The sequence below is a fragment of the Pseudorca crassidens genome, chromosome 2, assembly GCF_039906515.1.
Source record: "Pseudorca crassidens isolate mPseCra1 chromosome 2, mPseCra1.hap1, whole genome shotgun sequence".
Lineage (NCBI taxonomy): Eukaryota > Metazoa > Chordata > Mammalia > Artiodactyla > Delphinidae > Pseudorca > Pseudorca crassidens.
The window spans coordinates 50,366,989-50,381,270 of record NC_090297.1 but is presented as its reverse complement, the minus strand read 5'-3'; the positions used below and the strand labels follow the sequence as shown (position 1 = coordinate 50,381,270).

The window sequence follows — 14,282 nt, the reverse complement described above, 5'->3', positions numbered from 1 at the left end:
TCTTACACTTGCTGAAATACAGTAACATCTATCTTACAAGTTTGCTGCTGTAGACAGTGTATCTGAAGCTCATAGGAGTGTCCAGTACAGGGAGGGTGTTTAGAAATGAGAGCTAATCTGGTTGTTAGCTCTATGCTAGGCATTCTGCTATGCTCCTTAATATCACCTCTAATTTCATGAAACACTCAAAAACTGCATATTATTATCCCCATTTAGGATTTCTATAGTTTGCCTAAAGCCATGCAATCTGCCTTAGGGGAGGGGAAGCTGCCTCCCAATATGCGTGGAAATGCCATGCAAAATTGATATTTCTGATGTTTCTAAAATCAGAGACCTGAGGGCTCATGTGATTAGCAGGCCTGAGAGGAGAGTAACACAAAGCACATTCCCTGGGAAAAGGCAAGAAGCAATCCAAACAAGAGGCACTCGCTCCAGAGGGGCTGTGACAGCCTGTCTCTCTCCCATGTGGCATTGTCAGCAGGAATTTCCCACTCGGGCTGCCCGGTTAGTTACAGGGCCTTCCCTTTCGGTGTCCCAGACGCCACTGTGTGAAACACTCCACCCTCCTTAAATGCCCCACCAAAGGGCTTTGTGCTAAAATGATTTTGTGCTCACCTTTCTGGAAAAAATGTTTTCACAGAGAAATTTAAATTAAAATTAGGCTATTCCACTGGGAATGTACAGAACCAAATGCAAATGGAGAGACTTCAAATGCAAATAGTACTTTTTAAGGGTCTATTCTGCAAAGAAAGCTATAGATGAACAGGCTATGAATAAACTGGGTGTTTGACAGTTCCTTCAATTAAGCTTGGTCAAGAGAGAATTTCACTTCATGGAGGGTTTTGCATAGTCCCAAGTTAACTTCATTACAATATCTCTAATTTCATCCCATTCTTACAAAATATCAACCGTAGATATTACTACAGAAAAGAATTTGCTTAACTTTAACTTCACAACAAATAGGTGTAAAGGCTATATTCAGAGTCAATGAACACATTTTTTTTTTCAAGGTGAACATCATGGGAAAATATCTGTTATCAGAATGCTTCATTAAAATGCACATTAAAATGCACAAAGGCACTAAAAGATCAGAATGCCCAGATACTTTTGCAAAACAGACTGAACTCCTCACAGCTCAATTGACTATACAACATAGCCTTATCGAAAAATCTGTCTTAAATTGCCTTCTCTTCATGGTATTATAAAGGTCATTAAAACAATGGACAGAATAAATATGATAGCTTTTAATATATGTACGGCCCATTACATACAAAATTGATTTTCCAAGTGTGCAGTATTTGGGAAAATGCAGTTGGCTTTCTCCCATCCCAGCCCTCCCCAGCCCTCAGCCTGCATTAGGTTTAACCTAATTTATACATTCTTGGACTTCTTACCAGTAAGGGGACCTCTGTGAGACAATCCTGGCCAAATTAATGATGTTGTCTAAGATGTGTCAAATCAAAACTGTTCTCAGGAATGCCTGAAGGCTTATTTCAATCATGTAGCTTTTACAAAGCGATCAAAGAAAATTGCAGCATGGTAACGTGGAAAGAGCAAAAGCCTAGGAGTAGACAGAGGTTCCGATTCTGACTCGACCATACACTAGCTGTTTGACCCTGGCAAGCAGTGTTCCCTCTGTCTGTAAAATGAGGACAATCCCACCTACTGACTGGGTTACTCACAGGTGGGTGTAGTACCCTGTTTGGTGCCTGGCACAGAGAGTGGGTGTCAGTGAGAGGGACCAGTGGTTGTCATCACAGAATGGTGCCCCTTGGCTCATCTGTGTGGTCTCATTCTTCATGTCCCCCTCTTAGCATGGACTCAGAAGGAAGAGCCTCACACAGCTCTGATTTCCCAGGATTATTTATTTTAATGCAAGTGGCTCATTCCACTGTAAGACTTTTCACACAGTGATATTAAGATCAGAATATAAAAGCTCCTCAATTATTGGGAGATTGGGATTGACATAGATACACTAATATGTATAAAATAGATTAACTAATAAGAACTTGCTATATAAAAATAAATAAAATTCAAAAATTCAAAACAAAACAAAAACAAAAAAAGCTCCTCAATTCATCGTGTACCTAGTTTTATTTTAGAAAGCTGTGGGTTCAAATCCCAGCTCTGCCACTTACTAGCTGTATGAAACCGATCAAGTTAATTAACCTCATTGAGGTTTAGATTCTAATCTTCGGAAGGGGGATTATGATACTTCCCTCATAAGGTAAAGTCAGATAACGTATGTAAAATATTTGGCATAGTTCCTGGTACATAATATCCCCAAACTATATTATTTATCAATATTATTATTATCTTTACTGTAAAGCAGGATTGCTAAATAACTGTCTTTATTACTGATGCGTATTTTTGTTCTCCATTTTCATTTTTTCATGGTAGTCAACTCCCGCCATTTTGATAGATGTCAGAATTGTCTTTCTTTGACCAAGTTACCATAAATAAAGCAGGCTGACTGATATTACTGAACTGGACAGGCTGTTAATAAGATAGTTGTTTCAGGAAGGTACAGTCAAATTGGTCTATAAGCTAAGAAGGACTGTTTAATCTAATTGAGTTGGCCAGTTCTGCTCTCTTATTGTGTGTACTTGGTACCTGGATAAATCTAAACATAAGAAAAGCGATTTTGTTGATGACATGGATATACAGAAAAAAATGCATGTAATTCTATTATTTGAAGCAATGAGGATATGAAAGTGGTATGTGGAGAAAGAGACAGAATAGCATATAAATATGTCCATATAGCATGAATAAACAAAAGTACTTTGTTTAAATAGGTATATTTCTGAAAAATAAATTTTGACTCTGAATTCAGTGAACTGATTTTTTCCTTTCTATTGGTCCCCAATTCTCTTTCCAGATCAGCTAAGCCTCACTGGATTAACTGTTATCTTGGGGTTCCTACCAGCTCTGAGATCCTGAAAGGCATGACCCACTCCCTTCAAATGCAATTTCTAACACGCACACACGTGCAAACTTTCGTGTGTGATTTCAGGGTTTAGAACCCTTCTGTGGCTCACTCATGGATCACCTCTAGAGAATAAGAGTCCTTGGACAATGATGTTTGGGCTTCTAGGAGTTTGTTTTCATTTTTGATTGATCTTCAGTTTAGAAGCTTCTAACACTTTAAATTCCCCCCTTTCTCCTTCCCTAACCAACCAAACCTCTCATTTGAGCAGCTAATTATAAAAATAAACATTTTCATGCTCCAAGGAAGCTTACTATTTAAAGGAACCCCAGACTGGATCCTTTTGCAAAGTGAACAATACCACGTGTTTTATAAATTTGGACCATCTTAATGCCAGCTCTCCTTAATGCAAGCATACATGGCATCTACTTCCTTGCTTCTATTTAATGAACTTAGAAGACAAATTAGATAGATGGTAAGCATGATGTTCAAAGCTTTTAACCCCTTTTAGCTTTCAGCTATGTGAGGCTACTAGTAAAGCAGGTAAAGACCTTTAGAATTTCCTTCTGCACAGACAAGCATCTATTTTTGGCAAGCTCCCTAGAATCTTTGTCACAAAAGCATATGATGTATCTTGGGGAGTATGTGGTCTAAAGTTTGTTAACAGATTTAAGTCTCTTTAAAAATGGCATTAAATTGTCTTACAGCAATGGCTTGAACTGTGGCCAGGTAGAGAATGGCAAGATCATCGAGGTCCTGAGATAGTTTCAATCCGGTGACCTGTAGGGATGAAGAAAAGAAAAGAAGGAGATGGCGCCATGGTTAGAGATAGTTCCCATGAAACACGTTCAGATGTGTTTTCTTGCCGAAACAAGTTCATATGCAAATCCCCTTTTTGTAAGCTGAACGTGAAGTGACTACTGAATTGTTTAATCTCCAGACCTGGGAAAAAGTATCCCTTCTTCCCCCAAAGAAAATGCCTTGCCTTGGATTAAAGAAAAATAAAACAAATACTATAAGGAGATTTTTTTTTTTAGGAGATTGTGTTTGATATTTCTTAGCATGGAATTAAATATGTTTCTTCTTTAAAAACATTCTTTTATTACAAACACCTATTCTTTTTGGCTTATAGAGATGAACACGTAGTAGTGGCACTCTAGTAAAAGGTGATTATTCCTAGTTCTGCTACTGTCAGAATTCAGTGGACCAGCATCCAGGAGGTATTCAGAGTAAAATAACATGTCTACTATAAATGTGATACCTACTAGGGGATAATTTAGAATCTGTGGTTTACCAGGGAATCCCATTAGAGTCAATCGGAACCACATGCTTATATGGAGTATGTCAATTTCTGAGAGATTCCAGAACTGAACAGGATGTTGGATTTGGGTGGTTTCAAGACTTGTTCACAGTCTCACTTTCATGTCTCCCATGCATGAAGGTGTCCGCTTGGGACATTTCTAGAGGGTGAAGACTGCTGGTTTCTTCAAGCCTAGTCTGAAGTTGGTGGGCATCAATGCCAGAGTTCACTTTAGATTTTCATTACAAAATTAATTCATGTAACATACTTTTTCTCAGGCCCTACAGTGTATATGGTCCTGAGTTCAATGAGGAGGTGACATGCAGTCTGTACTAAAATAGGAGAGCCTAGTGGTCTACCAAGGTCCCTGTCCTTCATTGCTCCAGCCCCATTTATTATTCTCTCCAGATTCCACCCCCAGCGGGGTTTAAGGGGTCAGCCTTGGCCTGTTACAGGGCACAGATACCACTCCACTGCCCAAACCAGAAACCTGGGAACACTTTCCCCTGACTTTTCTCTCCCTTCCAGGATCTAATCAGTCTCCAAGTCCTATACATTTGAGCTCCAGAATCTTTTTTGAAGCCATCCCCTCTCTTTGTCCTCACTGTCACTCACCTCCTTAATCCAGGCCTCCATCGTATCCTTCCCGATTGCTAAAATAGCTCCTGATCAAACCTTCCTGTTTCTAATGGTGCTTGTTCCTCTCTACAAGGGAGCTAGTGCTTATTCTCAAATGCAAACTGATCATGTGAAAAATTCTCCCCCCGTTGCCCTCATTCTGAAGCAGAAGCACCTTCCCTGTCTTCTATGAGTGATTCTCCCCGGGGTCAGCCCTGCTTTCTTCGCCAGTGTCTAGTCTTTCCTGTCCTCACTTAGCAACTTGTGTTCCAGCTGTTCTGATTACTCATCTAAGTTGGCGGAAGGGGGTATTCCTAAATTCAGTAGTGCTACCTGCTGATAGGTTTTTTTTTTTTTGGAAAATCATGGGGTCAGTCAGTGAGAATAACGGCTTTGATTTGAACACACAGGAGCATGAGAGGTTTGAATGAGAAATCAGAAAGGAGCTCTAAAGATGCATGTTCCCCAGCCAATAACTCTGTGAAGGAACATCTCTCAGAAAGGTCCCTAGAGACCTAAATGAACAATAAGAATGTTAGAACTAGGAGAACACGAGCAACACAGATATCACAGAAGTTCATTTCACAGAGGAGAAAATAATTTGCTTAAGAGAGAGTCCAGAGGTTCGTGAAGCCCAAACCTAGGTGTCCCAACAGACTGTGTTACTCACCACAGTATCTCCCATGCTTGCCACTGCGCCTGGCACATAGTGGCGCTAAGTTAATATTTGCTGAATGTGTAAGTGACACTTCAATGCTCCTTTTTCCTTCTGCACACAATTCTCTCTCCTAACATCCTATCCTTCTCTGTCATATTATACAATTATGAGAGGACAGTATTTACTACCTCAGCCCCTCATATATTCACAGAGGTGGAGGGGTATATTTCCTCCATGCCCCAAGAGAGAAAAACACTGGACCATCACTTCTAGTTGCTTACTGCACGCTCTACCCGCTCCCCCAAACTCCACACTTACCCTTCCTCATCAGAGGAGTGGCTTGTACGAGATTGGAGTAAAAGTAGTCACCCTGTAGCTCATATGGAGTCTTCGTGTGAATTAGAAAAAGGTGCTCCCTCCAGATGGACTAAATGCAAAAGGCATCCCATCTGGAAGAGTGAATTTTAAAAAGGAGCAGAGTGGACAGGATGTCAGCCCTGCCCTATGCCCCCCTCAGCTGAACACCCTGTGTGAGCAACCAGCCCCAGGGCGAGCATTGGTCCTGGGTAAAGATCACTAGTCATAAATGGTCTCTCTTTAACTCATCTCCAAAACTGGCTTGGCCTCAACAGCATCTCTGTTGGTGGTCTGTTGGGAAAGTTGATTGGGCCACAGTTTAGAGCTCTCCTCCAGAGCCAGCCCAGAAGGTAGGCTGCCTCTGGCCTCCTATCGCTGGTCATCAATGAGATGCGAATCAAGCCATGACCCTCCACGTGGCTGGGTGTGTGTCTGCCTGGCAGACACACATCCATCTACAGGAGGGTCCCGAGTGCCAGAGGTGGATAAACTGTGATGCGGGTAGGGGAGGAATTTGACTTTTTATATAAGAGTCATTCTCCTATGGACTTGAGGATATGGGGAGGGGGAAGGGTAAGCTGTGACAAAGTGAGAGAGTGGCATGGACATATATACACTACCAAATGTAAGGTAGATAGCTAGTGGGAAGCAGCCGCATAGCACAGGGAGATCAGCTCGGTGCTTTGTGACCGACCGCCTGGAGGGGTGGGATAAGGAGGGTGGGGGGAGGGAGACGCAAGAGGGAAGAGATATGGGAACATATGTATATGTATAACCGATTCACTTTGTTATAAAGCAGAAACTAACACACCATTGTAAAGCAATTATACTCCAATAAAGATGTAAAAAAAAAAAAAGAGAGTCATTCTCCTATTAAGTTATTAGGAACCCCAGGGCTCTGTATTGACAATAACTGGCTCTGATATTCTTCTCAATTAGTAAGAACCCATAAGAGAGGAGGGGTAAAATATCACTAGATTTTGCTTCCTTAATCCCAGCAAATATTCATGAGAACTTCCCCAAAGTACTGATATTCAAGCAAAAAGATGTCAAGAGCCCTTCTCTAAATTTCTAGTGCCTTCAGAGATTCAAAATCATAGGAAGGAAAGAGAAGATAGCTTCTTATCTTCAGAAATTGAGAATGAGATCATCAGTGTAAATGAGCACTAAATTTAACTCCTGAGCTTGCTTACTAGTAGCTATGGCAAAAGAGGGACATATAATGGATGACGTAGCCTTTCTTTTATGACAAATGAAACATACCTATGCTTCAAGAGAGACAAACTTATTCCTGGGAAGAATTTCTAGAAGGAATTTATTACATGGACCACCATATGGAAGGTATTCAGCATCCAAAGGGAATAAATAAGCAAACATGGTTCTCCCATAGCTCTTTCCAACATTCCCTCACCACTAACACCAGGGCCATGGAGTTGAAATGTGACTCAGTGAAAGACACCTCTCTAAACTGTGAAATTACTATGGTCCAGGATCCCTACTTCCTTGACATCTTACCTGATTTGCAAATGGAGACACTAGAAGGGCAGATCATCATTTGATTCTCCCTCAAGTATCAGGAATCCCAGCCCCACCCTGACAAAAATCAAATGGCAGTCAGCTTAAGAAGGAACTTTCTAAGGAGTGCCTGCCATGTGGACCACTCAGGAGGCTACAGAGGACCCTCAGGGAGCTGTCATGGTATGCAGGTGGCAGTGCCCTGAGAATGTCAGGGATGTCCTGGGAGAGGTGCAGCTTTGTAACCAGTGAGAAAGTTGGGATAGGCCAGAGAAGCCTATACCCTTGGCTGAAGGCTGAATGGTTCTATCAGTAAGAAAAACTGGGAAGGAAGCATAAGTGGAAGGAATTTGTTTATAGATGTGCACGTGTCTCTTTCGAATGCTTGGGCGAGAGAGTGAAATGTGTGGGGAAGCCCCATGGAGAGTTGCAATGGTAAGCACATTTTATTTATTTTGGCTATTGTGAAAAGAGGACTGTAATAGAAAACACTCATAGTTAATATTTAGAGGTGTGTGAAAGTGGCATACGGTGGCCAAAGAGATGTGAACTGCAATGGACAATTTCAACCTCCTAGATAATGATTATAAAATGTTTATGTAAATACTATTGGGCTTAGAAGAGAAGTGTAGGTGAACAGAAAGATGATGTGCTCTGGAGTAAGACACATGGCTTTACATCTCAACATTCCCTCTAACTGCTTGCAGGACACTGTGAGTTTTGTAACCACTCTGAGCCTCATTTTTTTTTTTTCATCTGTAAAATAGGAATAATAATACTTCAAGGTGCTTCATGATTAAATGAGTTATCGTTTGGGCTTCCCTGGTGGTGCAGTGGTTGAGAACCTGCCTGACAATGCAGGGGACACGGGTTCGAGCCCTGGTCTGGGAGGATCCCACATGCCACGGAGCAACTAGACCCGTGAGCCACAACTACTGAGCCTGCGCATCTGGAGCCTGTGCTCCACAACAAGAGAGGCCGCGATAGTGAGAGGCCCATGCACCACGATGAAGAGTGGCCCCCGCATGCCACAACTAGAGAAAGCCCTCGCACAGAAACGAAGATGCAACACAGCCAAAAATAATTAATTTAAAAAAATGAGCTACCGTTTGCACGGCGCCTTACTTTTTCAGCAAGCTGTACCAAATCGACAAGACCTAGACACTTGCAGTGCTTAATAAATGTTCATTCTCTTTCCTTTTCTCTTAATAAATGTTCACTCCCTTTCTCTTGAAGTGCAATGAGGGGCTCAACCCCATTCATTAATTGGGATACAGCAATAAAGGATCTCCTGCAACATGCTGTGGGTACTGTCAGGGTATTAGCGATGGGGACTGAAGACCAGTGGTTGTACAGGGTGGGGAACGTAGGGTAGAAAGTGTGCTGGCCATCAGCATCAGGATCATAGGAGAAAGGTCTGGATGTCTAGGAGTATGGAGAAGCAGTGTGCCCTTGATGAGCACCCAGGAATAGGACAGTGGGAGACTCATGTGCAAGGACTCCTTGGAGAAGCCTTAGTCCTTATCAACCTACACACTTCCATTTACTCTGTGAACGGGAAAGACAGATGATCTACATCCTGGACTTCAGCTTAAATCCTGCTGCCACTTGGCAGCTGTGCGAATTTAGGCACATCTCTTAACTCTTTCCCGGGATCTGAGTTGAAGGCAGATTTCCTGTGATCCATCTCCTGATTTACTGAACTTTTGGTGTGGGCCCAGAATTTTGCATTTTTAACAAGGTCCTAATGCACAATAAATTATAGAAATGATTGCCCTAAACTTGGGTATTGTGAATTATATGTCCATATGCCCTGGAGTAGTTGAGATTATAAACAAATATATCAGTAATTTAGTTAGCTAAGTTTTTCCCTTCTTAGCTGTTAAAAGAATTTAAGTAGTTATATATGTTGCTAAGAAAAAAAAAAAAAGGCTTAGAAATAGATCTCAAGGGGTTTCTAAAGATTACAAAAGACAAGAAAACAGGATTCCCTATCCTGAGATTTTCTAGGTCATCAGAGCTTGAGGGGGTATCCAAGGCTCAAGGGAATTGATTGAAAGTTTTTCAGAACACAAAGGGGCAAAAAAAATGCTGTCTGTTTAGTCAATAATGCAGGAGGCGCTGATGACCGGATAGCAAGGAAATGAGGAGGATCAGAGAGATTTCTGGAAAACCTCTGGATAGAGGCCAGGGACTGGAGAACAGGTCTGAGATAGTCAGCAGCCTGGAAGAGAAAGGGGGACAAATTTCCCTGAAAATATTTATAGGTATCAGTATCAGGAATGGACACATTGCCGAAAACTCACCCAGAAATGGGAAATGCACATAAATGTGTTAATACAATGTCATAGGCAGAATTCTAAAGATGTTTCCCCCTCCCCCAAGGTCCCCATCCCCTGATTACTCAAACACTAATCTGGGCACTGCTGTAGAGGGACTTTGCAGGTGGAACTAGTTACTAGCCAGTTGACCTTAAAATAGGGAGATTATCCTGGATTATCCAGTTGGGCACAATGTAATCACATAAACTCTTAAAAGCAGAAGAGGAAGACAAAAGAGTCAGTCAAGAGATACGGCAGAAGAATAAAGCAGGAGAGATGAGGTAGAAGTGGAAATCAGAGAGATTCAAAGCATGGGAAGGACCTGATCCACCACTGCTGGCTTTGAAGATGGAGGAAGGGGGCAGTAAGCCAAGGAATGTGGGTGGCCTCTCGAAGCTGAGGATCCCTGGCTGACAGCCAGGAAACAGGCACCTCTGTCCTACAACTGCACGGAGCTGAATTTGGCCAACAACTTGAGGAAGTTTGATAGCAGATTATTCCCAGAGCCTCCAGATAAAAGCCCCTGGTTCTGGTCTTGTGAAAGCAGGGGCAGAGAAACCAGTTGAGCCAGCTTGGGCTTCTGACCTACAGAACGGTGAGATAATAAATTTAAGCCTCTAAGTTTGTGGTATTTTATTATAGCAGAAACAGACAACTAATATACATACGACGACTGCATGATGGACTGACATTCTCCCTCACAACTTTATTCTATTGGTGAACTCTACACCATTTAACACGGGTCCATTTGCTGTTTTCCAGATGTACCAGGCACTTCACGCTTTTGTCTGCGTTGCTTCTGATGCTCTAAATCTAAGTCATTTTAACACACGTTTGCACCAGTGTAACCAAGGCTGTTTTGGTCAACCGTCCTGGTCCACACTTGCCGTCATCTAACCCTGTCTTGGACTTACACACCAACTTGGATACCATCCTTGGTGCTCTTGCCTTAATTCTTTCTCATTATTTATCTCCTGGGGTCTTCCTGGCAGATTTCCACCTGATTCGCTCCTCAGTCTTCCTTTTAAAGAGTTTTTTTTTTTTTTTCTTTTTGTGGTACGCAGGCCTCTCACTGTTGTGGCCTCTCCCGTTGCGGGGCACAGTCTCCGGACGCGCAGGCCCGGTGGCCATGGCTCACGGGCCCAGCCGCTCCGTGGCATGTGGGATCCTCCCGGACCGGGGCGCGAACCCGTATCCCCTGCATCGGCAGGCGGACTCTCAACCACTGCGCCACCAGGGAAGCTCTTAAAGAGTTTTTTTGATGTGGACCATTTTATAAAAGTCTTTATTGAATGTTACAATATTGCTTCTGGTTTTTTTTTGGTTTTTTGGCCACGAGGCATGTGGGATCTTAGCTCTCTGACCAGGGATCGAACCCACACCCCCTGCACTGGAAGGTGAAGTCTTAACCACTGGACTGCCATGGAAGTCCCACTCCTCAGTCTTTTGTCATCATACACTACCTTGGGAAGGGTTCCTGTCCACAGTCCACACCACCCCTCTCACCCCCAGTTTTATTTGTTGTTTGGTGTATACAACGAAGATAAAAAGCACTAAGAAAGAAAAGTCTGATTCTGTAATGCAAAATCATTTTTAAAAAAATCACTAAAATGAGGGAGAAATATTTCAGACATATTGAAAACAGAGCTGAAGGAATGCCAAAAATATAAAGATCTAGTTTTTCATTTTTTTCCTCTCAGAGAATGTCGGTGACCTCGGTTTGAACTGACTGGGTTCTACTACCAGTTCTGTTCTTTTCTCCTCTGAGTAAATTACTTAGACTCTCTGACCCTCAGATTCTCCATTCCTTTCAATGCAGTAACTACACTGTCTTGCAGGGTTATAAGGGAAGTTGGTGATGATGCTTGGAAAGCATCTACCATGGTGTTTGGTACATCATGGTCCCTGAAAAAACAGCACGTATTACAAATCACAACACCAGCCGGTAAATTAGTTGCTTCAATAAAAAAATACATTATCCAAAACCAGTTAAACGATACTGAGGAAATTAAGCTTCATTATAGGATTCAATTTTTCATAGGGAAAAACAATATGTAAAACATGGTACATAAAACAGCATTATATCATAACAGAAACATCAACAAACTCGTATCAAAGAGTCCATGTGTTTCCAAGGCTTAAAATATATCACTCAGAGGCTGCTTAATTGGCCCATGAGCTTCCAGCTCCATCATGCATCTCCCCACCGGAGGAAGCCACAGGGATTCAGCCCCTGACTTCTCCTGAGCTCTTGCAAATACTCATCCGAGTCGCTGACTCCACCGCGTCTGACTCTGTTTAGTGATGCCTGTCTCTAGCTGGGAGTCACTCTGGGAACTGGCTAAGATCTCTTAACGCTTCTTTCCTGACTCTCTCCCAGTTTTCCACATGCACGTTGCTTTGTACTTGCTTTGAAGAACGCTTGGAACAGCACTCAACCTCTCTAGCAGTTTGAGCGGCATATGGCCTTATGTTAGAAATCACAGCTCTTCAAAGAACCAGAAAATAACTTTCTGTTCTGGGTAGTGTTGTACTTGCAAAGTGAAGCAGGAAAAACATGTTTCAACCAATTGGTGAATATGGTGTGTTCTCACGGCCTGATATATCTCTGAGGTAATTTATTTCTTTGAGTGGGCATTTCAGGAACAGAACTTTTCAAAAAACACCACCATAACAAAGAGGTCATATTAATTTGAGAATAAAAACTGGTCATGTATACAAGGAGGCAAGGACTCTTTCACAACTCCTCCAGCTCTAGCTGTTTTGTAAGGTATACCAGAGTTGAGCTGCTTACTGTGTTGCTGAGGAAACTGAGGGCCAAAGACTTAAATACTTAAGTAGAGAAGACTAATCTCTACACCTGTATGAAACTTGGTTCCTGTGATGGACCAAGTGATTGTTCAGCCTCTCTAGCGGATTGCTCATGGCTGGTGACCTCCGTGACTGGAAGGCCCCACTGGTCCTGGGACTAAGGTGGGCGGCTCATGATTGGCTGCCCGGGGTTCAAAGGCCATCTTGTAAACGTGCAAGTAAGGGCCACTCAGCAGGAGCTACAGGTTCAAAAGCAGCTGCTGTTGCTGTCTGTCTGCTGTGTGACAGTCTCTCCATTTGATTCTGACAACGACCCTGCAAGGAAGCCTGTGCCGCACCTGCTTACTGATGAGCAGACAGACCTCACAGAGCTAACCTCAGAGGTCACACAACTGGCACATTTTCAAGCCAGGATGCCAACACAGGTCTGGCTTCAAATCCTGGGCTCACTTTACTGCTTCACTAGAGTAAAAGTTATCTAACCAACCATTCAGAATAAGAACAATCACACATACACAAACTCTCTGAAGCATGCAACCATTCCTGGTATTTAGCTTCATCTCTTTATGTGTGACCACGTCATATTTCTTTAAAAAGCATTGTTGTGTTTCGTTTGTAAAGAATGTAGAATCACTGGTGTTAACTGTCTTGTGACTGATTGCTATTACCCAAGCCTCTGCTTCTTTCAAACATCATACGTACAGCCCTTACCTCTCCGTGCCTCATTTATCAAGTGGCAAGGAGAAATATTTACATTGCCGGCTACTTGGTCTAAGCATACTATTAAATTGCCCACCCCATAACCGCCACCTCTTTTTAGCCCAGTGCTGCAGGTCAACATATGCATCACCAATGGAGAAATGAAACAGCTAGGGACATGGCAGGGAGCCAACTCTTACCAGACAAAAGAAAATGATTCTATCGAGCCTAATGGAAGGATTCCTGGGGTATGCCCTGTTCCTACTTATAAGGGTAGGCACCTAAAGCGGAAGGGTTTAGAGCCAGGTCAAACCAGGAGTGGTGATTACTTTTGAAATCTGAGTCAGTGAGGGTGGAAAGAAAAAGAGAACTATTACTGAGAAGAGACAGGGTCAGAGCTTAAATCCAAGAATCAGGGTAAGGGGAAAAATGGGAGAACGAGTGAGAAGGCTGGTGGTCAAGACAGGGGAGCAGGGACCGGGCTGCAGAGTGTGGTTCAGTGTGAAACCAGGCATGATGGAACTGTGGGGACTCACGTTTTACAGTCAGTGCATTCCGTGAAGTCCAGAGGTATGAGTTAAGGGAGGCTCATGAGTGTGCATCCTAAAAGTCGGGATTCCTGTTTTCATCTAAGCTCTGCTATTTCTCGGTGTTGTGACCTTGAACAGATCACTGTTCATTCCTCACTTGACAAGTGAAGACTGAACTAACTGCTTAACCATAGGCAATTATTCAGTGCCTATCTTTGACCTAAGCACTGTTGAAATTAAAAAGAAAAGAAGCCATAGCCCCTACATCAAAATTTTTTTCTAAAAAATTTAAAATATATACTATGTCTTATGACAGCTCTGATCTTATTTTCTTCAGGAAAAATTATGTGTTTTGCATTAAAACCTTCAATGCAAGTTTTAATTCTGCTTTTGTATTTTTAGCTGTCTTTATCATTTCCTTTTTCTCCCCTCATTCCATTGCCTTTCCATCTGAACTCATTTTTTTTCCTAATAAGTTTCTGCTCTCTTTCATAGAGATGTGCTTTAAAAAAAAAATCCTATTGAATATGCAAAGGAGTTTTAAAAT

At 42.3% G+C, this 14,282-nt stretch overlaps 1 protein-coding gene across 12 annotated transcripts in view; it reads right to left on the bottom strand.

Moving 5' to 3' along the window:
• Positions 1 to 14,282, bottom strand: part of FGGY (FGGY carbohydrate kinase domain containing) — a 413,817-nt gene that overhangs the window by 87,478 nt on the left and 312,057 nt on the right. For all 12 annotated transcript variants that reach the window (XM_067726327.1, XM_067726329.1, XM_067726330.1 and 9 more), the window contains one exon: positions 3,632 to 3,706. In XM_067726327.1, coding sequence (XP_067582428.1) covers positions 3,632 to 3,706 — 75 coding nt within the window. The remainder of the gene's footprint in view (positions 1 to 3,631; positions 3,707 to 14,282) is intronic.